Source organism: Diceros bicornis, chromosome X (assembly GCF_020826845.1).
Source record: "Diceros bicornis minor isolate mBicDic1 chromosome X, mDicBic1.mat.cur, whole genome shotgun sequence".
In the NCBI taxonomy this organism is placed as follows: domain Eukaryota; kingdom Metazoa; phylum Chordata; class Mammalia; order Perissodactyla; family Rhinocerotidae; genus Diceros; species Diceros bicornis.
Window position 1 is genome coordinate 121,837,759 of NC_080781.1, and position 26,757 is coordinate 121,864,515.

Genomic DNA, 26,757 nt, shown 5'->3' on the forward strand with positions numbered 1-26,757 from the left:
GCACTTAACCGCTTGCGCCACCGGGCAGGCCCCCCCACACACTATTTTTATTCACTTCTTTGGACTAAAATAACATTAAACGTCTTGGCACTTAAAAATAAGTTTAAGAAAAACCCATTGTCCATTTGGCACTTAGAAAAATATGGTAGAAAGAGTACTGGACTGGGGCTTAGTGAGTACCCGCCATGTGCCTTGAACTCTGCCAGGTACTTTGAACATATCATTTCAATTAATCCCTATATATCAACCCCGTTTGATAGACGAGGAATCCCAGGTCCTAGCATTGCCATTAACTGTCATTCATCTCCAACCTCTGGGTCTTACTTTATCTTCCAAACAACGTGGCTGGATTTGCTCCCAAGGAGTATCAGAATCAATTAGGGCGCTTCTAAAATAACAAATTCTATGACAAATTCTCCAGACTCTCCACAGACCTATGGTATCTGAATCCCCAGGGGCGGATTCCAGGAATCTGTTTAACAAGTTCCACAGGTGATTGTGACGATGAGCCAAGTTTGGGGACTGGATGCTTACCACCTACAGGGGTGCTGCCAGAAACAATACCCCAACATTCGCCTGCATGCCTTCACTTGGTAGTCTGAAGAATTGAAATCTAAAGCACCAGTAAGCCATACTTATAAAAATTTAACAGTGCCCCATTCACTTAGAAGACCAAAACGTCCGTCATAATCTGGGGTAGATGGTAGCCACCAACACAACTGGGCAAAGTCGCTGTATGGCAGACGTCATGGCATGGCTTGTAGCTAGCTAAAAAGGCTGTCCCAAGAAAGCTCAGGAAGAACATATTTTCAAAGAGGTCCCTCACCAGGTCTTAATCTCAAGCAGGACAGACTGGCAGGGTTTTACATTTTGTCACAACAGGAAGGTGAGTGTGCTACAACAGAATCTCATTAATGCTTTCATTTTAAATCAGCTTTCGCTTTGGGGCATTCTGTGGGTTTGTTAACATGAATAGAGTTCTGCAGTGTACCCAGCCCTCACTTCCGCTCACCTCCCATAAATGGCCCAGTCTCTTTCTGGCCTGTACAGGGTATGGGCTGGATCACACCTGGCCAATGATTCCCCCACCCCCACCATTTGGTATATATTACTTAGAGTTGGTGCTCATAAAACAGTAACAAGGCAGAGTTTACATATGCTTTCTGTTCTAGTTCAGGCATTCCCTGGGGAAGGCAGACTTCATGCTCTCATAACCAGGTGGGAACTGGGAGCAATCAGGCCCTAATGACCAAAACAGAAAGGGACTGCATCACTGAGCACCTCTTGACAGCCAAGCCCTGTCTTCCTGAATGATAATGACATGAAATGTACTCCCTCTGCATACACACCCACACACACATGTGCACCTAAAATATAGCAGGTTTGGCACTCCAAAATAGCTATCCAACTTAAGTTCACAACGTCTTTGCAAAATCCTAATGGAGCTTTTAGAGTGAAAGTCTGGGAAGGTCTAATGGGAGACACAGTGGTATGGTGGAAAAAGCAATAGATCATAGCAGCAGAAGACCTTGGATTCTACTTCTGGCTTTTCCATTAATTATATATAACTTTGGACAAGCCTCCCTGAATTTTATTTCTTCATTTGTAAATCAATGGGATTGGACTAGCTGATCTCTCATGGCCCTTCCAACATTCGCATTATAGTGAAATGTTCACTATGGTGAAATTTATTCAGTTACATGTCTGTCTGTCAACTAGACTGTGACCTTTTCAAGACTTAAAAACTATGTCTTGGGTAACTTTGAATACTCAGCACCTGGCAAAGTGCCATGAACAAAACAGATGCTTAATAAACACTTACTAAATAAACCTTCATGTCTAGAGCCTGATCAAAACAATGCACTTAATCCCTTACCAGTTCCCCACCCTATTTTTTATGTTTAAAAGCACTAGAGTAGAATATATGCTTTCAAGATCAATTATGTTGCTGTCCAGCGACAATATCAGAGGCAACCTTTAAACACTCCTATACCCTATCTTTAATGTTGTCTCCTTAATTTTCCTCTTATTGAAGACATTTCCACACCCCTGGCACCCTTGCTTTGTTTCTGACATATAGTGGGCCCTCAATCAATATCAGGTAAATAAACATATGAATGCACTGACTTTTCATTTTTTTAGTTCTATGAGATTTACCTTTGCATAAGGCCCCAGAATCTGGCCTCGAATTATAAAGCAGTCAAGGGAATAATTAGCCACTACCATTAGATACGATATTTCTGTTCATTTTACTATAAAATATTTTTTCAGCAAATGTGTTTCAAATGACTAACATTGTGAATGGGGCAATTAGAGCAGCTCTGTAAGTAGCCACGCCGTGGGTTGCATCATTTCTGTCCTCCTTCCTAGTTTAATTCACCAAAGAAACCAATTACCCCTATGGTTTTGTACTTCCAGAGTTTAAAGATAAGGCTAAATGACCCGATCTGCTCTCCACATTCTGAGTAAGCAATGGCTCAGAGTACACAGCAGTTGCACTGTATAGAAAGTAAGAGAATGAATCAACCAAGCCAACCAAGCCAACCAAGCCTAGGTTTGAATCCCAGCCCCCTCCTCCCACCTCCACTTAACTAGCTTTGAGATCTTGGGCAAGGTATTTAACCTCTCTAAGCTTCGTTTCCTCCTGTGTAAAATGGGGACAATTTAGGACCTATCTCGCAGATTACTATGAAATAATATTATGTAAACTGGTCAGCAGAGCATCTGAAATGTAGTAGGCACTCAACAATAGCAGTGTATTATAGGATTCTGCCACTTCCTTCTACAAAACTGGCAGCATTCAGGAATCAGTCACCACCACCTTAGTGGGATCTGGCTTGTAGCACTTGGCTGTATGTTCTGCTCCACATTGAAAAGTGGGTGCCGCCTGTGGTTCTGAATGTGTGCACTCTTGCTTGGCAAGTACAATGTAACTAACAATATCTGACTGAAACCAAGAAAACTGCTGCTACACTTATAGAACTGTCCTACCCACATCACAAATCCCGTCAGGCTTAGACTGGTACAATCAAGGCTGCAAAAACAACTGTTGGAAAACATGGATGTTTTGCCTCGCTTATGTTCTTTTTTTTTTTTTTTTATTGGTTTATAACATTGTAAAAATTTCAGGTGTACATCATTGTACTTCTATTTCTGCATGGACTACATCATGTTCACCACCAAAATACTAATTACAACCCATCACCACACACATGTACCGAATTATCCCTTTCACCCTCCTCCCTCCCCCCTTCCCCTCCGGTAACCACCAATCCAATCTCTGTCCCTATGTGTTTGTTTATTGTTGTTATTATCTACTACTTAATGAAGGAAATCATACGGTATTTGACCTTCTCCCTCTGACTTATTTCACTTTGCATTATACCCTCAATGTCCATCCATGTTGTCACAAATGCCTGGATTTCATCGTTTCTTATGGCTGAGTAGTATTGGAATACTACTCGCTTATGTTCTTCTGTAGGTTTAGTTGGTGGGTTCTAGATGGGTCTCCTGTGTTTAAAGTCATTACCCAAAATGGTAATGTGATATACCTGACTCAGAACACGAGAGTGAAATCAGAATCAGAAAAATCGGTGATAATTTAATTAAGAGGAGACCTGATCAATTTCTGAATCATGAATCTGAATCTGAATCATGGCTCTTCTGCTAACTATAGGCTGGGTTCCCTTGGGCAAGTTACAGTTTCACTGAACTTTAGTTTCCTCACTTATAAAGTGGAGATATTAGCTCCTACCTCAAAGGGTTGTCAAGAGGATTATGATAACTAGCAATGGTAATAATAGCTAATATTTACTGAAGACTTACCATGTTCCAGGCACATGCTAAGTGCTTTAACATATGTTATTCCCTATGAAGAACATGTTCTTTTTATCCCTATTTTATGAACCAGAAATATGAGTATTATAAAGACAAAATAATTCACCCAAGATCCTACAGCAGGCAAGGGTAGTGCTAAAATTCAAAACCAGAAGTTATGACTCCACAGCCTGTGGTCTTAATGCACTGCCTAGCTCTGTGACGTCATTCATTCCCTCTATCATCCCTGCCCACCCTCCTATCTTTTTCTTACTTCTCTCCACCAGTGCCTGCTGCTGTCCAGGCTGCCCTACCCCAGTAGGACTCAAATCCCCTAAAAACTGGAGACTGATACTCACAGTGGTGGTCAACTTTCCTCCATTCTTCTGGACATATTGGATGGACTCGTGGATTGTCGAAAAGAGACCAAGCAGTACATTCTCCATGTCATAGATTCTGTACATGCCATTCACCAGTTCTTCGAGAGACAGAATGTATTCTCTCCAGTACTTGTCAATCTCCACCACACCTGCCATACAGCCTTGCATGACCACATTGCAGTAGCCACCACAAGGCTTAACCATCATCAATCCCTGGCAGTAAGAGCAGTACCACATTCTGGTGAGCATTCGGCCACAGTCCTTACTGAACTTCAGGTGATCAGTTGTGTTGATCACTTCAATTCCAAGATTCAGGGCCTGGAGGAAGATCCTAGTGACTTGCAGTGACTTGGAAACCTGTGTCATAATAAGCTTGGGGAAATTCCCAAATACTTTCAGGTCACGCCTTGCCCCTCGGAGGCACTCATTGATGTCTAAGGTCGACTCAGGCAGGCCTGGGTTCATTAGCTGGGTATAGATGACTGGAAACAGGCTGTCAAACAATTCATTGACCATGTCATCCACATTGATGTCAGAACCCAGAATGTAGAGAGACACGTCAGTGAAAAATTCACCCACAAACTCAAATGCTTGTGGGGTCAGGCTTGGATAGTTGTTCTTGAACATGGCATTGGTGTAGTTCTTGGCATGGCGAACAACAATTTCAAAGGCCTCTGTAAAATAAGAGATATAGAAATGCCCACAAATTAAAGCATGAAAATCCAGGGTTTAATTGAATTTGAGATTTCTCTATTGCTGTCATGATTAAGGTTCCATGTGCTTTAAATAATTGACTCATATTCATTTCCGGCATTGCCTCTACTTCTGCAATAGTTTGCTCCAATAAATCAATTTTCCTTTCTGAACATGAAATCCAAACCCTGATGTGCACATAAATTCCTAAACACACAAATTATATTTCAAATGACAAGAGCCAGGATTCAGTTAACATTTCGGCCTCTCATGAAAATATTGATTAAAAATTGGCTAAATGACAGCTTGGTGGCGCAAGCAGTTAAGTGCGCGTGCTCCGCTGCAGCTGCCCGTGGTTTGCCGGTTCTGATCCCGGGCGCGCACCGACGCACCGCTTGTCAGGCCATGCTGTGGCGGCGTCCCATATAAAGTGGAGGATGATGGGCATGGATGTTAGCCCAGGGCCAGTCTTCCTCAGAAAAAAGAGGAGGATTGGCAGATGTTAGCTCAGGGCTGATCTTCCTCACACACGCACACACACACACACACACAAAATGGCTAAATGAGAAGTTATTTCTCTCTCCCTCATTGATTTATTCAGTTAAAACATTGTCTTTAAAGACATTTCATTTTTAGACAGAGATAAATATTTGACAACAAACCATAGCCTATATAAACTCATAACAATTTAAGCCTGTTCAGCCCTGGAGGAGAGGCAAATTCTTGGCCAAGAATAAAAGCTATCACGAATTTAATAATTTGTGGTAGATTTTCTCTAATAACTTTAAAGGGAGCCATCTGACAGATTGCCAGACCTGGAAATGGAATTTGTCCCCTAAATGGGTATCTGGATGGGAAAAAACAATCCAGGCATTTATCTATACATTTGATATTGAAAATAACACCTCTGGTATTTGCAAGCTGAACATCTGGAAGGATAACTGCTAAGCCTCCTGGTTAAGTTCAGCTTCCACATGGCTTGGAAGCCTTATCTACTCTAAAGAGACTATGAATTCAGGATTACATCTGCTGCCCCTACTCCTTGGCATAAGGCCCAATTAGTGTCATTGGTTTGAGAGAGAAAGTAGTAATGTCACCATTTCATTTTCTTCACATTGAAACACTCCAGACAGAAATTACCCAAATAGTCAGAGTTCACACTGACGTGAGGAAAGGGAAAACAACCACAATAACAGGTTTTCCCAGAAATAAGACAGTTTAAAAACAAACAAAAATAACCAAGTTTCCTGAGACATTTAAAATTAACTTAGTATTTTCTTTCATTTCCTTCCAAAGTGCAAAGGTCCATGACAGATGTCCTCCAAATGATGCCAATTCATGAGCCTTGAAAAATCAAATTATTACCACTTTCAGACTACTAGACAGACTGTACTCCAACAGCTCCTTGGGATCACTTAGTCCAGCATCTCAGTCATCTGTGGCAGAAGTTAGCTCTAGGTTGTGCCACCACCATCTGCCCCAGATCCCTCACAAGGTAGAACATGCTTGCTAGATTCTTCCCTTGGGCTTATGACATGCCCAGCAATGTTGAGCAGATGCCAGGGCAATTCTATTGGGCTTCCAAGCCCACTTGGGAAAGTTAATCTTCATTTCCACCAATTGCTACATGTTCATTTGTTTGTTTCATTTCGTTTTGTTTTGATTAGAACATTAAGCAATTCCTGGAAAGTGTGTCTATTTCATAACAATCTCCTCCTAACCCCACATGCTACTTTATTTTCAATCCTTGAATCTAAAGGTTAAATGAGGCCAAGAGACCATCTAGTCCAATGCAAAGGACCAATCAATGAAGTCTTTAAAATCATCAAAAATTTGGAAATTTAAAAATATTCCTTCGTTTTAATTTCAGCTAGCAATCATTTATTACATACTAGGCTCTGTGCTAGGTACTAGGGGTACATAAGTGCTGAGTAGATGGAAATAAATGATACACCGTCATTGTCTTAAAAATACTCAAAAGCTAGCTATATGTTTAGAGTTTAGAGTTTACAAAATACTTCCAAGTATATTATGACACATACTTTTGACAACAATATTCTGAATTTGATATTGCAATCTTCATTTTAGCCAGCACTGGTGTTCTAGTGGTTAAGATTTGGCACTCTCACCACCACTGCCCCGGTTCGTTTCCCGGTCAGGGAACCACACCACCCATCTGTCGGTTGTCATACTGTGGTGGCTGTGTGTTGCTGTGATGCTGAAAGCTCTGCCACTGAGATTTCAAATACCAGCAGAGTCACCCATGGTGGACAGGTTTCAGAGGAGCTTCCAAACTAAGAAATACTAGGAAGAAGGATCTGGCCACCCACTTCTGAAAAAAATGGCCATGAAAACCCTATGAATAGCAGCAGAGCACTGTCTGATATGGCGCCATAAGGTGACAGGATGGTGCAAAAAACTGGGCAGGGTTCCACTCTGCTGTACACAAGGTCACTAGGAGTCGGAATCAATCCTACAGGCACGAACAAGAAAAAAAATGCCCATTTATTTTTTTAAGATTACAAAAATATTTATTCTTGTTAGTAAAATTTATTCTAAATATTTCAGAACTTTTCCTTATATTATTAAATCTCTTTGGTGGTTTGTATAACTGATGACTTTTTAAAAAATTATTTTATTGAGGTCATATTGGCTTATAACATTGTGTAATTTCAGGTGTACATTATTATGTGTCAGCTTCTGTATAGACTGCATCGTGTTCACCACCAATAATCTAGTTTTTATCCACCACCATACATATATGCCCCTTTATCCCTTTTGTCCTGTCCCCACCCCCTCCCCTCTGGTAACTAGCAATATGTTCTCTGTATCTATGTGTTTTTTTATCTTTCACATATGAAACATATGTTTCATTTCACACATGAAATCATATAGTATTTGTCTTTCTCTGTCTGACTTATTTCACTCAGCATAATACCCTCAAGGTCCATCCATGTTGTTGCAAATGGCACTATTTCATCTTTTTCATGGCTGAGTAGTATTCCATTGTATATATATATATATATATATATATATATATATATATACCACATTTTCTTTATCCATTCATCCATTGATGGGCATTTTGGTTGCTTCCAAGTCTTGGCTAGTGTGAATAATGTTGCAATGAACATAGGGGTGCATATATCTTTTTGAATTAGTGATTCCATGTCCATGAAAAAAATCTCCATTTTATGGATGATGAAATTGAGGTTCAGTAGAGTTTAAGCACTTTCTCAGGGTCACACAACTGCAAAGTAGAAGTACTCAACTCAAACTAGTGTCTCACAGCAACGGTTACACGCTGGCTGCCCTCAGCCCTATAGACAACACACATATTCTCAAAAATCGTTGTAGAAAGTTACGTTTTTTAAGCTTATTATTTTCCCATTGGCTTCTCCTCTCCAAACGGAAATGTATTAGAAGCCCAAGACCAACAAAGCAGAGTCGGACGTCCTCACTTTTGCTTTGGGGCAGCATGAGGTAAGAAAAGGAAGACTGCTGCTGCACTGCTACCCTATAGATCTCAGTCATCCCAGATACCCTAAAATGAATTCTCTACAAGGCAAATTTCATCTCTAGTACAGTGCATTTGTTCTCTAATGTGCAAGACATATGACAGTGAATTTCATAGACTGTACTGCCATAACCTTTTTTTTTTTTAAGTTTCTATTACTAGCACTGCTGGATCAATAGAAAAAGAAAATTACAAAAGATCATGAACTCTTCTGCAGAAAGAATAACAACAACGCATATTGCACAGGGAAAGGGCTAGGGGTTCATATCTAACCTCAAGCTCACATGTGCTCTGTGCTCCAATTTTCACAGCTCAGAATCCACTTAGCACATCTCTGGGTTTTGCCCAACCCCCTTACTTCTATATCACAGGACAACAGACCAAACCATAACCGCTCAAGCAAAGGCTCCTTGGGGACTTATAGGAACCAACACTAGGTGAAAAGTGATGCTCATCTTGAGGTTGGCAACTTGAGGTTTCATGAAATGAAGCCAAGGGCTAGAATCACTGCAAGGAAGTTCAGTCCATTGATATTTTTGGTCAGATAATAATGTACACTTAAGCTGGAGGAGGTTTTCTTCTGTCTTTCCTGAGAAGAAGTCAAGTGTTATGTCCAGGAAAAATTGGAACAATGCAAAATGAGAGCTATAATGAAAAATTTAGCACTGAACATAAAATATTCTAAATTTTTTACAATATATAAAAAGATAAATGATACAGATAAACAGATCTAATAAACTGAGTTAATACATATCCCAATATAGCAAGGTTTCTGGATTTGTAGGTGCCCTCATTACCATCCTGATAACCACTATTTGGACACACTCTAGTGCTGTCAATGTCCTCCTTAAATTTTCGTGTTCAAAAGGGACACAATTCTCCAGATGTGGTTTGATATGTGAAGTGTGCAATCAGTCTTATGGGTCCCATGCACTTCATGGGATTTACTTCCAGAAAACACATAAACTTTTCATGGTGAAGATCCAAGAAAAATCTTGTTTTTTCAGGCAGGGGGAGGAGAAAAGTAATAATTTAGAAATACACCATGAGTGTTCTCCTTAACAAATGGCTGCTCTCCAAGGTACACAACTTTAACAAAGACTAATATACCTGGGAGAAGGGCAATTAGACAACTCCAGCCCCCTTTAGCCTTCCTGTCACACCTAAAGGGAAAAGAAAAAAGGCTGAGAAAAACTTATGAAGGTCACAGCCCAAAAATTTAGGCCTACTAAAAGACTAAGATTAATCATAAGATTATAGACCACTTCCACTCCCCCCATACCTTACCACCAGAAAGACACAGACCCTATTTAAGAAGGAGCTCTTAGGGAAACTCAAAATCAGTAGGCGAGGAAAAAAATAAAACAAGGACACTGGAGGAAATGAAAGCCTCTGGCACCTATAGCTACAGCAAACATTAAATAGCCCAGCTTCTAGTCAGATTAACATAAAAATTCACACTAAAAGATTAATTACCTCAGTTCCTATTACCCAATATATCATGCCCTGCTTTCAACAAACAATTTCAAGCCATGTTAAAAGGCAAGAGAAACAGTCTGAAGAGACAAAGCAATTATCAGAACCACATTTGGATATGGCACAGATTTTGGAAATATCAGGTAATTTAAAATAACTATTATTAATATGTTAAGGGCTCTAATGGAATAAGTGGACAACATATAAGAACAGATGGGTAATGTAAATACAGAGATGGAGACTCTAAGAAATATCAAAAGGAAATGATAGGAACCAAAAATACAAATGAAAATGAAGTATGCCTTTCATGAGCTCATCAGTATACTGGAAACAGCCAAGGAAAGAATCAATGAGCTTAAAGAAATGTCAATAGAAACTTCCCAAACCAAAACAGGGAGAGAAAAAAAAAGAATGAAAAAAAAACCTAGAAAAGAATACCCAAGAACTGTGAGAAAAATTCGAAAGGTGTAAAATATGTGTAATTGCAATTCCAGAAAGAGAGCATAGAGCAGAAGAAATATTTGAGGTAACAATGGCCAAAACTTTCACAAAATTCATGATAGACAACATCCACAGGTCCAGGAAGCTCAGAGAATAACAAGCAGGTTGAATACAAAAATAACAATTCCCAGGCATATCATATTCAAACTACAGAAAACCAAAAACAGAGAGAAAATCTTCTAAGAAGCCAGAGGAAGAAAAAAGTCTTACCTACAGAGGAACAAGGATAAGAATTACACCAAACATCTCACCAGAAACCATGCATTCAAGAAGAGAGTGAAGTGAAATATTTAGTGTTGAAAGAAAAAAACCCACCAACTTAGAATTCTGTTTCCAGAAAAATAAACATTGAAAAGGGAAGGAGAAATAAGGATTTTCTCAGACAAACAAAAATGGAAGAAATTTGTTACCAGTAGACCTGCCTTGTAAAAAAATGTTAAAAGCAGTTATTCAGGATAATTATATAGGCCAGAAAATTGGATCTACATAAAGAAAGGAAAAGCACTAGAGAAGGAATAAAGGTAAAACAAAATATTTTCTTTCTTTAAAAAAAAAGATTATCTAGGGGCCAGCCCAGTAGCATAGTGGTTATATTTGCACACTCTGCTTTGCTGGCCCAGGGTTTGCAGGTTTGGATCCCGGGTGTAGACCTGCACACCACTTATCAAGCCATGCTGTGGCAGACATATAAAGTAGATGAAGACAGGCACGGATGTTAGCCCAGGGCCAATCTTCCTCAGCAAAAAAAAAAAAAAGATCTAATAGATAACTGTTCAAAGTAATAATAGCAACAATGTATTTGGTGATTATAGCATACGGGCAAGTGAAATGAATGACAGTAATGTTATAAAGGATGGGAGGGAGGAAATGGGAATACTCTGTTATAAGGTACCTGCACTACTATTGAAGCAACATAGTATTTAAAAGTGGACTTAAAAAAAATAAAATAAAATAAAAGTGGACTTAGAATAGTTAAAAATATATATTGCATACTTTAGAGGAACCACTAAAAAATTTTCAAAAAGAAGTATAATTCATGTGTAAGAAAGGAAAAAAATGGAATCATATAAAATGTTTGGTTAAAACTAAAGAAGGCAGAAAAAGAGAGGAAGATTAAAAACAACCATAATGAAGAACAAGTGCAACGATAGAAAGCAGTTACAAACATGGTGGATATTAATCCAATTATATCACTAATTACTTTAAATGTGAATGGTTTAAATACACAAAGTAAAAGATAGAGACTATCAGAGTAAATATAAAAACAAGACCCAACTATAGATTGTCTACAGGAAACACATCTTAAATATAAAGATATAGATGAAAGGATGGAGAAATACATGCCATGCTAACACTAACTAACAAAAAACTAGAGTAGCCAAATTAACTTCAGACTAACTAAGCACACTTTGGAAGAAGGAAAATTATCAGGGATAAAAAGGGGCATTACATAATGATAAAGAAATCAATTCTCCAATAAGACATAATCCTTAATGTATACACACCTAACAACAAAGCATCAAAATATGTGAAGCAAAAACTGATAGAACTGTAAGGAGAAATATACAAATCCACAATTATAGCTGGAGGCATCAACACCCCTCTATCAGTAACTAAAAAATCCATCAGGCAGAAAATTAGTAAGGATATAGTTGAACCAAATAGCACCATCAATCAACTAGATCTAATTGACATTTATAGGGTACTTCATCCATCAACAGCAGAATGTACATTCTTCTTAAGTTCACATGGAGCATTCACCAAGACAGACCACATTCTGGGTCAGAAAATACACCTTAACAAATTTAAAAGCATAGAAATCATATAAAGAATGTTCTCAGACCACAATGGATTTAAATTACAAATCAATAACCAAAAGAAAACAAGACCATATGCAATCATTTGCAAATTAAACAACACACTTCTACATAACACATGGGACAAAGAAGAAGTCTCAAGAGAAATATTAAAATATTTTTAAACTAACTGAAAATAATACAACTTATTGAAATTGATGGGATGAAGCAAAAGCAGTCTACAGGGAAATTTATAGCATTGAATTCATATATTAGAAAAGAAAAAAAGATCCAAAATCAATAATCTAAGATGTCACCAAAGGGAACTAGAAAAAGAAGAGCAATATAAAACTTAAACAAGCAGAAGAAAATAAATAATAAAAATTGGAGCAGAAACCAATGAAATTGAAAATAGAAAATCAATACAGAAATTAAATGAAATCAAAAGCTAGTTATTTGAAAAGACCAATAAAATTTAAAAATATCTAGCCAGGCTAATCAACGAAAAAAAGAAGACACAATGTACTAATATGAGAGATGAAAGAGGGGACATTACTACTGATCCCATGGATATTAAAAGGATAATACATGAATATTATGAACAACTGTATGCCTTGAAACTTGATAACATTGATGAAATGTACCAATTCCTTGAAAGACAAAAACTACCAAAACTTACACAAGGAGAAATAGATAATCTGAATTGACCTATATTTATTAAAGAAGTTGAATGAATAATTAACAACCTTCCAAAAGAAAATCACCAAGTCCAGATGGTTTCACAGGTGAATTCTACTAAACATCTAAGAAAGAAAGGACACTAATTCTCTGCAATCTCTTCCAGAAAATAAAAGCAGAGAGAACATTTCATAACTCATTCTATGAGGCCATTACCCTAATATCAAAACCAGATAAAGACATTACAAGAAATGAAAGCTACAGACCAACATCTCTCACGAACATAAATTCAAAAATCTGCAACAAAATATAAGCAAATCAAACCCAAAAATGTAAAAAAAAAAATCATACACCATGACCAAGTGGGATTTATTCCAGATATGCAAGTCTGGGTCAACATTCAAAAAATGGTTAATGTAATCCATCATATCAACAGGCTAAAGAAGAAAAATCACATGACATATTAATAGGTGTAGAAAAAGCATTTGCCAAAAATCCAACACCATTTATGATGAAAACTTTCAGCAAACTAGGAATAGAGCAGAACTTTCTCCACTTGATAAAGTATATCCACAAAAAATTTATAGCCAACATCATACGTAATGGTGAGAAACTAGAGGCTTTCCTCTTAAGATCAGGAACAAGACAAGGATGTCCCTCTCTCCTCACTTCTATTCAACATTGTACTTAAAGTCCTAGCTAATGCAATAAGAGAAGATAAGGAAATAAAAGGTATACAGATTGGGAAGGAAGAAATAACTGTCTTTGTTCACAAATGACATGATTGTCTATGTAGAAAATCCCAAAGAATTGACAAAAAATTCTCCTAGAACTAATAAGCAATTATAACAAGGTTGCAGGATACAAAGTCAATGTACAAAAGTCAATTGCTTTTCTATACCCAACAATCATTAACTGGTATTTCAAATTGAAAACACAATACCATTTACACTAGCACACACAAAAAAAGAAATGCTTTGGTATAATTCTAACAAAATATGTGCAAGAATAAATGGAGAGATACTCCATGTTCATGGATAGAAAGAACCAATGTTATTAAGAAGTTAATTTTTCCCAACATGATCTATAGATTCAACGGAATCCCAGTCAAAATCCCTGCAAGCTATTTTGTAGATATTAATACTAAAGTTTACATGGAAAGGCAAAAGACCCAGAATAGCCAACACAACACCGAAGAATGACAAAATCGGAGGACTGGCACTACTTGACTTTAAGAATTCCTATAAAGTTACAGTAATCAAGACAGCAAGGTATTGGCAAAAGAATAAAGAAATATAACCAATAGAAAGAATACAGAACTCAGAAACAGAGTCATATAAAGGACTAAGGCAATTCAGTAGAGAAAGGATAGTCTTTTGAACAAATGCTTCTGAAATAATCAGACACCCATATGCAAAAAAAAATAAACCTAAATACAAACCTTAAACCTTTCATTAAAATTAACTCAAAATGGATTGTAGACCTAAATGTAAAATGCAAAACTACGAAACTCTAAGAAGATAACACGGAAGAAGATCTTGATTACTTTGGGTTTAGCAACAAGGTTTTAGATACAACATGAAAAGTACAATCGATGAAAAAAATTGATAAGTTGGCCTTTATTAAAATTAAAAACACCTGTTCTGTGATGTTAAGAGAATGAAGAGGAAAACATCTGTTAGAAGAATGAAAAAACAAGCCACGGACTGCAAGAAAATATTTGCAAAACATATCTGATAAAGGACTTGTATTCAAAATATACAAAGAACTCAAAATTCAAAAATAACAAACCACCAAATTAAAAATGGACAAAAGATCTGAACAGACATCTCACCAAAGAAGTTATGCAGATGGCAAATAAACATAAGAAAATATGCTCAACATCATATGTCATTAGGGAACTGCAAATTAAAACAAGATACGGGCCGGCCCCGTGGCTTAGCGGTTAAGTGCGTGCGCTCCACTACTGGCGGCCCGGGTTCAGATCCCGGGCGTGCACCGATGCACCGCTTCTCCGGCCATGCTGAGGCCGTGTCCCACGTACAGCAACTAGAAGGATGTGCAACTATGACATACAACTATCTACTGGGGCTTTGGGGGGAAAAAAAAGGAGGAGGATTGGCAATAGATGTTAGCTCAGAGCCTGTCTTCCTCAGCAAAAAGAGGAGGATTAGCACGGATGTTAGCTCAAGGCTTATCTTCCTCACAAAAAACAAACAAACAAACAAACAAAAAAAAAAACGAGATACTACCACACAGCTATTAGAATGGCTAAAATTCGTAACATTGACAATACCAAATGCTTACAAGGATGCAGAGCAACATTGCTGGTGGGAATGCAAAATAGTACAGCCACTTTGGAAGAGAGTTTGACAGTTTTTTACAAAACTAAACACACTCTTACTATGTGACACAGCAATTGTGCTCCCAAACATTTACCTAATTGACTTGAAAACTTATGTTCACACAAAAACCTGCACATGAATGTTTATAGCAGTTTTATTTGTAATTGCCAAAAAGTGGAAGCAAACAAAATGTCCTTCAATAGGATAAACAAACAGTGGTATATCCATACCATGGAATACTATTTAGCAATAAAAAGAAATGAGCTATCATGCCACAAAGAGATATGGAGGAATCTTAAATGTCTATTGCTAAGTGCAAGAAGCCAGTTTTAAAAGGCTACAAACTGTATGATTCCAACTATTTGACCTTCTGGAAAAGGCAAAACTATGGAGGCACTAAAAAGATCAGCAGTTGCCACGTATTTAGGGGGAAGAAGGAGGGGGTGAATAGGTGAGGTATGGGAATTTTAGGGTGGTGAAACAGCTCTGTATGATATTCTAATGGAGGATACAAGACATTAGGTATTTGTTAAAACCCATAGAACTGTACAACACAAACAGTGACTCAATATAAACTATGTAGTTTTAGTTAATAATAATGTATAGATATTGGTTCATTAATTGTGAAAAATGTACCACACCAATACTAATAATGTTAATAATGTTAATAATTTAGAGATAGCAGAAAGGAACTAAGTACTATCTGCTTGATTTTTGTTTAAATCTAAAACTGTTCTAAAAAAAGAAAGTTTATTAATTTTTTAAAAAATGATAGGGGCTGGCCCAGTGGTGTAGTGGTTAAGTTGGCACGCTCCGCTTTGGTTGCCCGGGGTTCGCAGTTCGGATCCCGGGCGTGGACTTATGCACTACTCATAAAGCCATGCTGTGGTGGTGTCCCATATAAAGTAGAGGAAGATGGGCATGGATGTTAGCCCAGGGCCAATCTTCCTCAGCAAAAAGAGGAGGATTGGAGTTGGATGTTAGCTCAGTGCTAATCTTCCTCACAAAAAAAAAAAAGAGAGAGAGAGAGAAACTGGACCTTGGAAATTAGTCTCTGATGGAACTAGTGATTAGAACCACTGAAGTGTTAACTCACTCCCTCTTTTTTCCCTCAATCTGCTATGACATTTCTTTCATGAGTTAGGGAGCTTTAGCATACAATAGATACCATATGGCATCAATGTAATTTTAATTGGAAAAACCACTGGAAAAAGTTAATGGACCAAAACACCCAAATAGGTAACACATTTCAATGTTATTTTTGAATACTGAATGATTTTTTAAAAATCAGCCACATAAAAACGGCAAGTTTAGGTTGTGAGAAAAGCCCCCACATTTTCTAGAACAGTTCATAGAGAAGACACTAAAAGTGTTGCTCCAACTTCTGTTGGATTTTTCTTGCACTTTATGTTCCACATTAATTTAGCTAGAATTGATCAAGCTTAGAAATAAGTTGCTATTAAATGTAAGCCATTTATTTCTGCAGGCCCATGACCAAGACTGTAAATGTATGTAGTCTTGCTTTTTAAGTTTCACATACTAGGCTTCTAAATACCAAGACACAGCAATCAGAAATAAAGAAATGAGTGAAAGAAAAAAATAAAATAAAGATATTTTTCAAGGGCTATTATATATATCATTTTATAGATAGATAGATAGATAGACAGATAGATATAGAATTTCCCCCAAAGGCTATTACAGACCAGAGAAGACGATTGAAACAATTCATTCAAAGGATCCTCAGAAATAAGAAATAAATATCCATAACTACTAGAAAATTTATGACTTTGCAACAATTGACCACCCCTTTGCCCCATTAGCCCAATTAGTTCTTATCATTTACTCTCCATTAGCTTTTCTGAAAAACTAGTTTGTTTTAATCTTCTGGATGCTGTGATTCATGTATCTGATCATTTTTCCCACTTTACATTTGTTGCTGGAAAGATAGACTAAATTTATGGTCTACCTCTATCAAGCATCATAAAGTTCATATCACGCATTTCGTGTCATAACCTTAGTCCTGGCTCCCATCTTACTTTCCTACCTGTATTTTCCCCGTTGCCTGATTGTTCTTATGTATTTTAGTTGCATCGTATCTTGCTTCTATTTTGTACACTTTTGTAGAGCACTTTAAATTCTTTTTGGGACAAGGTAGGATGTAAATAAATTGGTAGGTAGATAAATAAGGAGACGGAGAGAAAGAGGAGGTAAACTTAGCACTTCAAGAAAAACATTTCAACAATGTATTCTCACAAGTTTGAGTAGCAACTGTAGAAATGTTTGTATTCACAAATGGCCAGACCCTCGTCAGGGACTCATTAGCAGCCCAACACTGGCTGCCCCAGCGGTTGTCAGGGCCCAAGGTTGAATCCTGATCCTTCCAAAATCTTTTATCTTTTTCCTCTCTTACCATATCTTAAAATTTTTGGTTAAACGTGTATAACACGTTTAAAATTAGGTAGGTGTTAATAAGGCTGGCTTCATCACAGCTCACGATATGTCTGTTTTCACATTGGATTCAAGAACAAACTACTCTCGAGAAATCAGGAAAGCGGCTAAACAGAAGAATGTAGGGGAACCTCAGACAGTGACTTGTTCCTAAAATTGATACAACTTCATTTTAAGAACAATTTGTCTTGCGGAAGCCACTGGGGTTTAGGAACTCATTTTACTGTGGACACACCAAGAATAACTCTGGTCTTACGAGAATCTTGTGGGCCAGCATTTTTCATGCTGGACCATACCTTGCCCTATCATCTCTATGAGTTAGTTCTGTCATAAAACCTGATCCTTAGTCTTTTTTTTTTATTCTTCTCTGTCTCACAGGCTTTCAATTGAATGAGTAATTCTTGGTTGATTAGGAAATATTCTTACTTATTCAAGGTTCCCATGGCTAAGAAACGACATCTATCAAAAGAGGCATCAGGGTCACATTCTTAGATCTTGCAGTTCACTCTTTACAAAAGAAAGCCTGATAGTATCCACGGAAGTAAAGTTCTATAGTTCCTCCCAGAATCCACAATTGAATAGTTAAAAAGCCCCCAGAGCTCACCAAATCATTCCACTTAATTAAAATCTTTTCTAAAAAAAGAAAGGTCCTTCTCCAAAGAGTTTATGGGGATAGGACATGGATTATTCCAAGCAGTCACAAAAAGAATGGCTTATGTCTTAGCTAGACCAAAAAGTCACTAAGACATTCTAGGTCTGGTCATTGTCTTCCTAACTTGCGAAATTTTCTTTTTATAGTGTATGACCATAATTCCATAAATCAAGGCTAAAGAGTTTCTTATCTTAACCACCTACTATCACTAACCATAGCCTAGGAAAATAAAAATAGGCTTTTGAAGACATATTGAATGAAAGATTTTGCTCCATAAAGAGGGAATGGCTTCATCTGAAGGTTTAAATGCAAACATTCTGGTAGTGCCTTTATCCAATAAAAACCTGTATTTCTTTTCGATATCCCTTTAGATATCGAAAAGAAAGAGAACAACAACTAAGGGATCTTTTGTGTTGTTGTTAGGACAATTAATGTGTTCATGTGAAGCAGTCTTGCTCTTGTCTTCTCTTCTTTCCTCCTTTAACCACTTAGACACTAAATGAGTATCCTAAGAAAGGTCACTTGCCAGTAGTTTATGCAACTATTGTTATTGGAGAGAATTGTGTCTGTAACCTGTTATTAAGGATTTCCATAACACTTTGTATTTCTGTAAGTGCTTTAGAGCCAAAGCTTTAGTGATGACAAAAGCAACAGACTCCTCTTCCCCACAGTTACTGGAAGATGCATTCCCATCCTCCTTCCTCTCACTAATGAGAAGTACCAGATCTGAGTGGGCTTAAAATTTATACACACACCCTTCCAAGGCCTTATTCATTCCTACACTCAACAAGTACTCACTGAGCACTCTTTATAACAATTTTCTCTTCACTTTTTACACATAGACAGCCATGAGACTACTGTCTACTCTCTTGTGAAAGATAAGGTGGATCTGGGAGAAGAGATCCCAAGGCCCAAAGGTTTGGGCTATTGCTTCTCTTGCTGAGCCATAACATAATCTCTCAAGACAGGTATCCAAACCTAATTTCGATTTGTTTGGGACCTAAATTATCACAGGTCCCTGACATTATGTGAAGTCACCAACACCAACCGCTTGCTAGAAAACTATTTAAAGATCATTTTTGAGGCATTGCAGCTGTCTCATTAGATTGATTACACTTGTATAAAACTACATTTTTTTCATTTAATATTTACTGGATGCACACTATCTGCCAGACTGTGAATAAAACATGCAAACAACATGGTCCTTATGCCCTAGAGGCTTGCAATAGCCAGCTGTGATAAAATATTGGGTGACCTATTTCTTTTCAAAAGCTTAAAATACCTTATCGATATGAAAGTACACTTTATTCTGAGAATCTGTTCTAACCTAAGTATACATAGTATACACAGCAACATGATAACCATAACTGAAGTGTTTCATGTCATTTCAGTTTAAAATGTGTGTTCTTATTTAATTCTCCTCCTTCTCTGTCATTGAAAGTGAATGTGTGTGTGGGGGGTGGTGTGTGCGGCTGCATATATGTGAACAGTTGTTGTTGTTAGTGCCGTTGAGTGGATTCCAAGTCCTAGTGCCCCTGTGCACAGCAGAGCAGAACTCTGCCTGGTCTTTTTGCGCCCTCCCCTCACCTTCCAGTGCTCGATCAGATAGTGCTCCACTGCTATTCAGAGGGTTTTCATGGCCAATTTTTTCGGAAGTGGGTGGCCAGGTCCTTCTTCCTAGTCTGTCTTAGTCTGGAAGCTCCTCTGAGGCCTGTCTACCACGGGTGACCCTGCTGGTATTTGAAACACCGGTGGTAGAGCTTTCAGTTAACAGTAGTTAAGGGAATATTATTATCCCAATCTCACGGATGAGGTAACGGAAACTAAGATTGCCTCTAAGTCATACAGCTATGTGGTAGTTGGTGGCAGCAACAAAACACAAGACTCCAAACTGTCTGTGTGATGTTTTTTCCATTATGTCCACCTGCTTCCAGGAAAAATACTGCATAGCACTTAAGGATTAGCTTTAGGTATAATAAGAACTAGCAACCATGGAGCATTTACCTCGGCCAGGAAGCATTTCAAGTGCTTTATGTGAATTAATTCATGTATTATCAGAACCATCCTATGAGGTGGGTACACTATTGTCTCCATTTTACAGATAAGAAAACCGAGGCACAGAGAGGTTAAGTAACTTACCTAAGGTTATACGGTCAGTACGTAGAAGAGCCAAGATTTGAATTTAAGCAGTCTGACTCTAGAGTTTATCCACTAAAACACTATGCAATAATGCCTCAGGGTATGGGTAGCTTGTCTTTTTTAAATTTTTTTCTTTTTTGTTTGATTCAACTGAAAAAAAATCCTTAATATTTCAGTTGTTTGGCTACACTGGGTTTACTGGACATTTCAGAAAAATAACTCCCTAACTTGGGTAAGATGTGAGGAACAAGGCAAAAGTCTGAATGATTCCAACTAGTTACCACAAACAATAATTCCCCAGAAATACATTGCCTGCAGTGCCTTATGGCCATGATGAAATGGAAATTATAAGAAAATAAGTGAAAAAGGTCAATACTGTGCATTTCCTAGGGATTATTGATAGGGGTATGAAATCTCAGAGCTCTCAGCTCTAATCATGAAACTATGGTACTTAATTGAAAAGCTAACCTTTGCAAAAAGGCCAGGCCCCCCCTTGAGCCACAGTTCCTTCAAGTGCTACTGGCAGAGACAGGACTCAAGGGCCAGGATCTTGACGGTTTCTTGGGACTCAGTGTCCCGCAGGGTACTCCAGTACGTGAAACACAGGGAAGGTGAAGGCTGAGGGACTCATGAAGGCTGGCTTGATTAACTCAGGGGGAGAGAGCTGCTCAGGTGCAATCGATGGGCTCTGGCAGCAGGCCAAGACTTGGCAGGAAAGTAACTATCACCACAGTGACTCCCGACGAATTCAATGGCCAGTGGGAAGGGGCGGAACACCAGCAAAGGTCAACCATGTGGCTTTCCCCTGAGCTTGTCAAAAAGAGTGAATGTTTTACTTTTAGCAAACTGCTCTTATATTCTATAAACTTTATAAAATGATTTTTGCCTTCACATTAGAACTGAGTCGTGTGTGTGTGTCTGGTATGAGTCTACGTAAGAGAACAATGTGGGAGGAGGAGTGAATCTCCAGGATTAAGGTTAGAACCTGACAGAACAAGTCAGCTGGTAGGAAAAATTGCAGTGTTGCTCTGAAGATGTCCCTGGAGAGGCTGGGCATGGTAGTCTCTGTTACCCTCAGTTTTCTTACAGGGCCATCGAGGCACTGAAGCAACTACTATGATTTGCAATTATGACTTGACTGCTGGAGGGTTTGATAAATGCTGGATGCTTCTCAAAGAGTCAAAAAACGTTACAGGCAGAAGCGGAAGTGCTTCACAATTCACTGACCATCAAGCACCCAAAGTAAAGAATTCTTCCTTAAGGAAGAACTTAAGAGTAAGTAAAGGTGACTCCATGGAGGTCCTTCTCAGGAATCAAACTTTTCTTCCTTCTTCCAGGAGGTGTTTGACAACCTCTTTTCGACATTGGCTTTCTTTTGTTTAAGAAGAAAATTATTGTTATGTATCCAAAATTACAGTGTGTACATACCTGGGTACTGCCTATGATTTCTCTCCTCCTTCATAACCCACGTCACCTCATTCTCTCCACCTTAACTTTTGGATGAGAACCAATTAAACTGACATCTAGAAGGGTGAGAAGCAGTAGAAAAAATACTACAGTACCAATATGATCTATGAGGCAGGTCGTCTAATCTCTCTAGGCCTGAATAAATTATTAATTGGTAGCTATTGCACCAAAGCAGCTAAATTCTGAGGCTTGGCTGCTACCTGAATTCTGGTCTGTAGCAATTATTAGGGGCTGCAGCAACTATCTGAAGAGCCTAAAACCCCAGTGCACATTCAAAGAAATGAGTTCAACACCTCTTTTACTAAAAACTCAATTGTATTTGTTTTTAAAAGGGACATTTCCTAAGACATAACTACACAAAGGACATGTAACAGTTCCTTGTAGCAAATGCTGAATGCCACTCATGCAAGAACACGCCACCCTCCTTCCACAAAGGAGTGACACTGCAGGCCACCAGGGCTGTCTGTATTGTACTGTAAAACAAAACAATCACGTGTCATGGTAATGACTAAGGACTAGGTGACCTAATGGAATTTGACCTTCCAAACAATCTTGAACAGCTGATTATTTTAACAAAATTTGAAAATGGGTTTAATAGGAAGTTATAAAAATGGACAGCCAGCAATCAAAATAATCCTAGAATTACAACCTGAAAGAAGCTTCCCATTTTGTATTGTCTGAGTACCTCTGGCAACCATCACCTGCAATATTACAATCTATGAGAGAGCCCCTAGTCCTGAGCTAGAAATAGGAAGCAAGCCATTCAGTGCTACCTCAGTTACTTGTAGCATCAGAGACATGAACACCTTTTGCTGCCATTTGTCCCCAAGCTTCTAACAAATTGCAAGTCTTTATTTGCAGAAGACCAAGCCTGTGGTTTTAGAACACTCTTTGGCTAACCTCTGGCAGCCCTTGCCACTACCTCTCCATTGCTATTCCGGATAAGGGGGAAAAACTGAGCACAGGATCTTCCTCATAGCAAGATGCTTCTTTTTTTTTTTTTTCTTTTTTTTTTTTCTGTGAGGAAGATCAGCCCTGAGCTAACATCTGCCAATCCTCTTTTTTTTTTTGCCGAGGAAGACTGGCCCTGGGCTAACATCCATGCCCATCTTCCTCCTCTTTATATGGGACGCCGCCACAGCATGGCTCACCAAGCGGTGCGTCTGTGCGCACCCAGGATCCAAACCAGCGAACTCCGGGCCGCCGCAGCGGAGCGCGCGCACTTAATCGCTTGTGCCACCAGGCCGGCCCCAAGATGCTTGGTTTTTATCTTCCAGGAGTTTCACCCTCAATAGGTCACAATGAATTTCCTTCCTTTTAATTCCTCCATCCCTCACGCCCACAAACTCAACTTAATATTTAAATCTGGGAAGGAACGGCGGGAAGGGATGAATCGATGGAAGATGATTCCATCCGGACAGATGGATAAGGGACAATATAAACTCTCAAGGCTTAACCCCTGTGAAGGGAACATCTGCGAGAAAGGAAATCCAGCTGTTGGCCAGGCCAGCCCCATTTATGCCTGCTTCTGCTACACTGACATTTTCCAGGTTCAAAGAAAACTGCACCTAAATTACTAAAAGGCCTGGGCACTATTTTAAAATACTGCTTGGAGTGATCTGACGTCTACAGCGGCTTTCTGCCAGAAGGACCTTTGCCACAGTGCTACATTCAAGAGAACGTAGTTTAAGTGGGCATTTTTTAAATGGCCCATTGCTGTAATTTGGCAATGTGCCTGGAAAAAGCTGATTTTGAGGTTGGGCATTTTAAAGAAAATCTCTAAAATACAAGTTACGGTTGCTTTCCCTAATGAGACCTTCTGATCCTGTTGCTTAGCACTTGCCTTAAACATGTTTGGGGGCCCTCTGTGCAGGCCTGGGGGCAACCCCAATTCCAGTAAAAAGGAAGACACAGCACAATTGCACTGTGTCCTCTTCTGCTGACCTAACTGGCCTCAACCGAGCTATAAATTCCAGATCGTGGGGTTTAGAACAGTGGAGTTGACATCACTGAGAATTCTGTTTAAAGACAGGAAGATCAGGAAAAACCCCTCAAAATGTTATTGTTCCAGTTTGAGACATGTGCCACAAAAAGATGAATTAAAATTCAAGGTTGGGGGGCAGGCTCCGTGGCTTAGCGGTTAAGTGCGCACGCTCCGCTACTGGCGACCCAGGTTCGGATCCCGGGTGCGCACCAATGCACCGCTTGTCAGGTCATGCTGAGGCGGCGTCCCACATACAGCAATTAGAAGGATGTGCAACTATGACATACAACTATCTACTGGGGCTGTGGGGAGAAAAAGGGGGAAAAAAAAAAGGACGAGGATTGGCAATAGATATTAGCTCAGGGCCGGTCTTCCTCAACCAAAAGAGGAGGATTGGCATGGATGTTAGCTCAGGGCTGATCTTCTTCACACACACACAAAAAATTCGTGTGTCATTTTCTAAAATCTGCCTGTGGGAGTCACTAAGATCAATACCTCTGGCCCGTAACGACTGAAACCTAACTAAAGAAGTGAATTGTTTTCTATTCTTCCTTAGACTATAAATTCTTTGGGCAGGGAGAGGGAAAAGGAAGTATCGGTGCCATGTGGTCCTGGCACACCATAACATTAATAGTTCATTGGAATATTAATGTAAATGATGTTCAAATCGGCCCTGTAATAGACTCACAATTAGCCTGCCCCATTCCTATGCTATGTCCTTAAGCTTTTAAGAACTGTTTGGATCTGAGTTTTTACTATAGAACAAGTTACTGATACTCATATGCTGACAAATTATAGCATGCCTCTTTTCCTGTGTCCTTTTCCTCCTCCTCTACTGAATTTTCAGTCTTCTTTCCGTGTGCCTCTCAAAGAATGCCAAGGGGAGGTCAGCAAATGTTGCCGTAAAAAGAAAAAACAAAAGAAAAGTTTATCTGCCATTTCTCAATGCTTGTCAGAGTAAAAGTACAATGGTATACAGTACAGTTTTTTAGCCACGGGGTTATGTGGGTCAGCTCACACACTGGCTTGCCAAGTTGTTTCCACAAAATGAGTCAGGCCAGGTGAGAATGTTAATTTATCTGAGTATGTCAGTATTTATCTGAGTATATCATAAAGAAAGGTGCTGATGCATCCTGCCAGCACATAACAACACCAAGAAAGGTCTGCTGCTCACAAGCAACCTGGTGAAAAGATTCACCACGATTGGTCCCAATCTCGCTGGAAATGTGTCTCTTTCATCAGTTCATTTTGGTTGATGTTATCATCATACCCCAGCCCCCCATAAATGCTATGTGCTCTTTTTCCTTTAAATTAAAATGAAAGTTCATTTTGTTTTAAGAATGCCATGGCATCCCTGGAACCAGTGCCAATATTGACAATCCAGGTTGAATGTCATTGGTTAACATGAAGTTAGCAGATTGGTTCTATAATGATGACTAATAACAATAATGACAACAGTAAAACAACTAGGCCAGCCCTGGTGGTGTAGCAGTTAAGATTGGGTGCTCTCACCACCACAGCCTGGGTGCAGGTTTGTTTCCCAGTCAGGGAACCACACCACCCGTCTGTCGGTTGTCATACTGTGGCGGCTGCATGTTGCTGTGATGCTGAAAGCTATGCCACTGGGATTTCAAATACCAGCAGGGTCACCCATGGTGGACAGATTTCAGCAGGGATTCCAGACTAAGACAGACTCGCAAGAAGGGCTTGGCCACCACCTTCCGAAAAAATTGATGATGAAAACCCTATGAGTAGCAGCGGAGCATTGTCTGATACAGTGCCAGAAGGTGAGAGGATGGCACAAAAAGACCAGACAGGATCCTGCTCTGCTGTACAGGAGGCCCGCCTAAGAGTCAGAATTGACTTGACAGCACTAACAACAAAACAACTAATATCTGCATAGCACATTCATTTGAACCAGGCACTATTTCTAAGCTCTTTACATTTATGAATTCATTTAATCCTCACAACCACCTTATGAGATGGGTATTATTATTATTCCCATTTTATAGATGAGAAAACTGAGGCTCAGAGAGCAGAAGTAACTTGCCCAAGGCCACACACCTAGTAAGTGGTACAGAGCTGGAATTCAAAGCGAGGTCTGTCTGGTTCCACAGCCTGACCTCTTAAGCATCTCTGTCTAATACCCAATATGGGATACTAGAGATTCTCCTTAGAGAGGGAGAGAGGAAGGTAGTTTGAAATGGCATATTCACTTTTACTGAAATTGCAAACAACATAAAAAGAGAGCATGAGACTTTTATTTTTAATCTGTAGAATTTTTGATAGAAACGATGGGAGTTAACTGGCTGGGGGATGCTGGAAGACTAGCTTCTAGGAAACCTCATTAGGTCCAGAATCAAGTACATACTTCTCTCAGGGGTGGACTCACATCAACCAAGACCACAAAGGGCAATGTTTAAAATAAAAAAATGCCTAGGGTTTGGAGGCTCAAAACTCATTTTGACAATGTTCCAAATTGATCAAACCCATACTATCAAACCCTCCAAATACTGCTAAATCAAAGCTGAATGCTAGTGTACCAATTTATAATGATAAATATAATTCACGAAGTGACAGATTCTCACATAATCTCCCTACTGGTAAATAACATGGGAAGCCAAATTATAATCCAAAACATGCTTAATAAACATGGAATCAATATTAACTCAAGTTATAAGATTTGAATGTTCAACAATGGTATCATGTTAAAATACATCTCTAAAAATAGGATACTACAATAACATATACCAGGATAGCTAACATATATTGAGGGATTACTGTGTTTCAGGCACTGTGCTAAATATATAAATTATCTTCTTTTTTTCTCACAAAGGCCCTATGTGGTAAGTACCACGTTGCTAT

General features: G+C 38.9%; 1 protein-coding gene across 2 annotated transcripts in view; it reads right to left on the reverse strand.

Moving 5' to 3' along the window:
• GPC3 (glypican 3) overlaps positions 1-26,757 on the reverse strand; it is a 413,594-nt gene that overhangs the window by 186,758 nt on the left and 200,079 nt on the right. For both annotated transcript variants that reach the window (XM_058536778.1, XM_058536777.1), the window contains one exon: positions 4,176-4,870. In XM_058536778.1, coding sequence (XP_058392761.1) covers positions 4,176-4,870 — 695 coding nt within the window. The remainder of the gene's footprint in view (positions 1-4,175; positions 4,871-26,757) is intronic.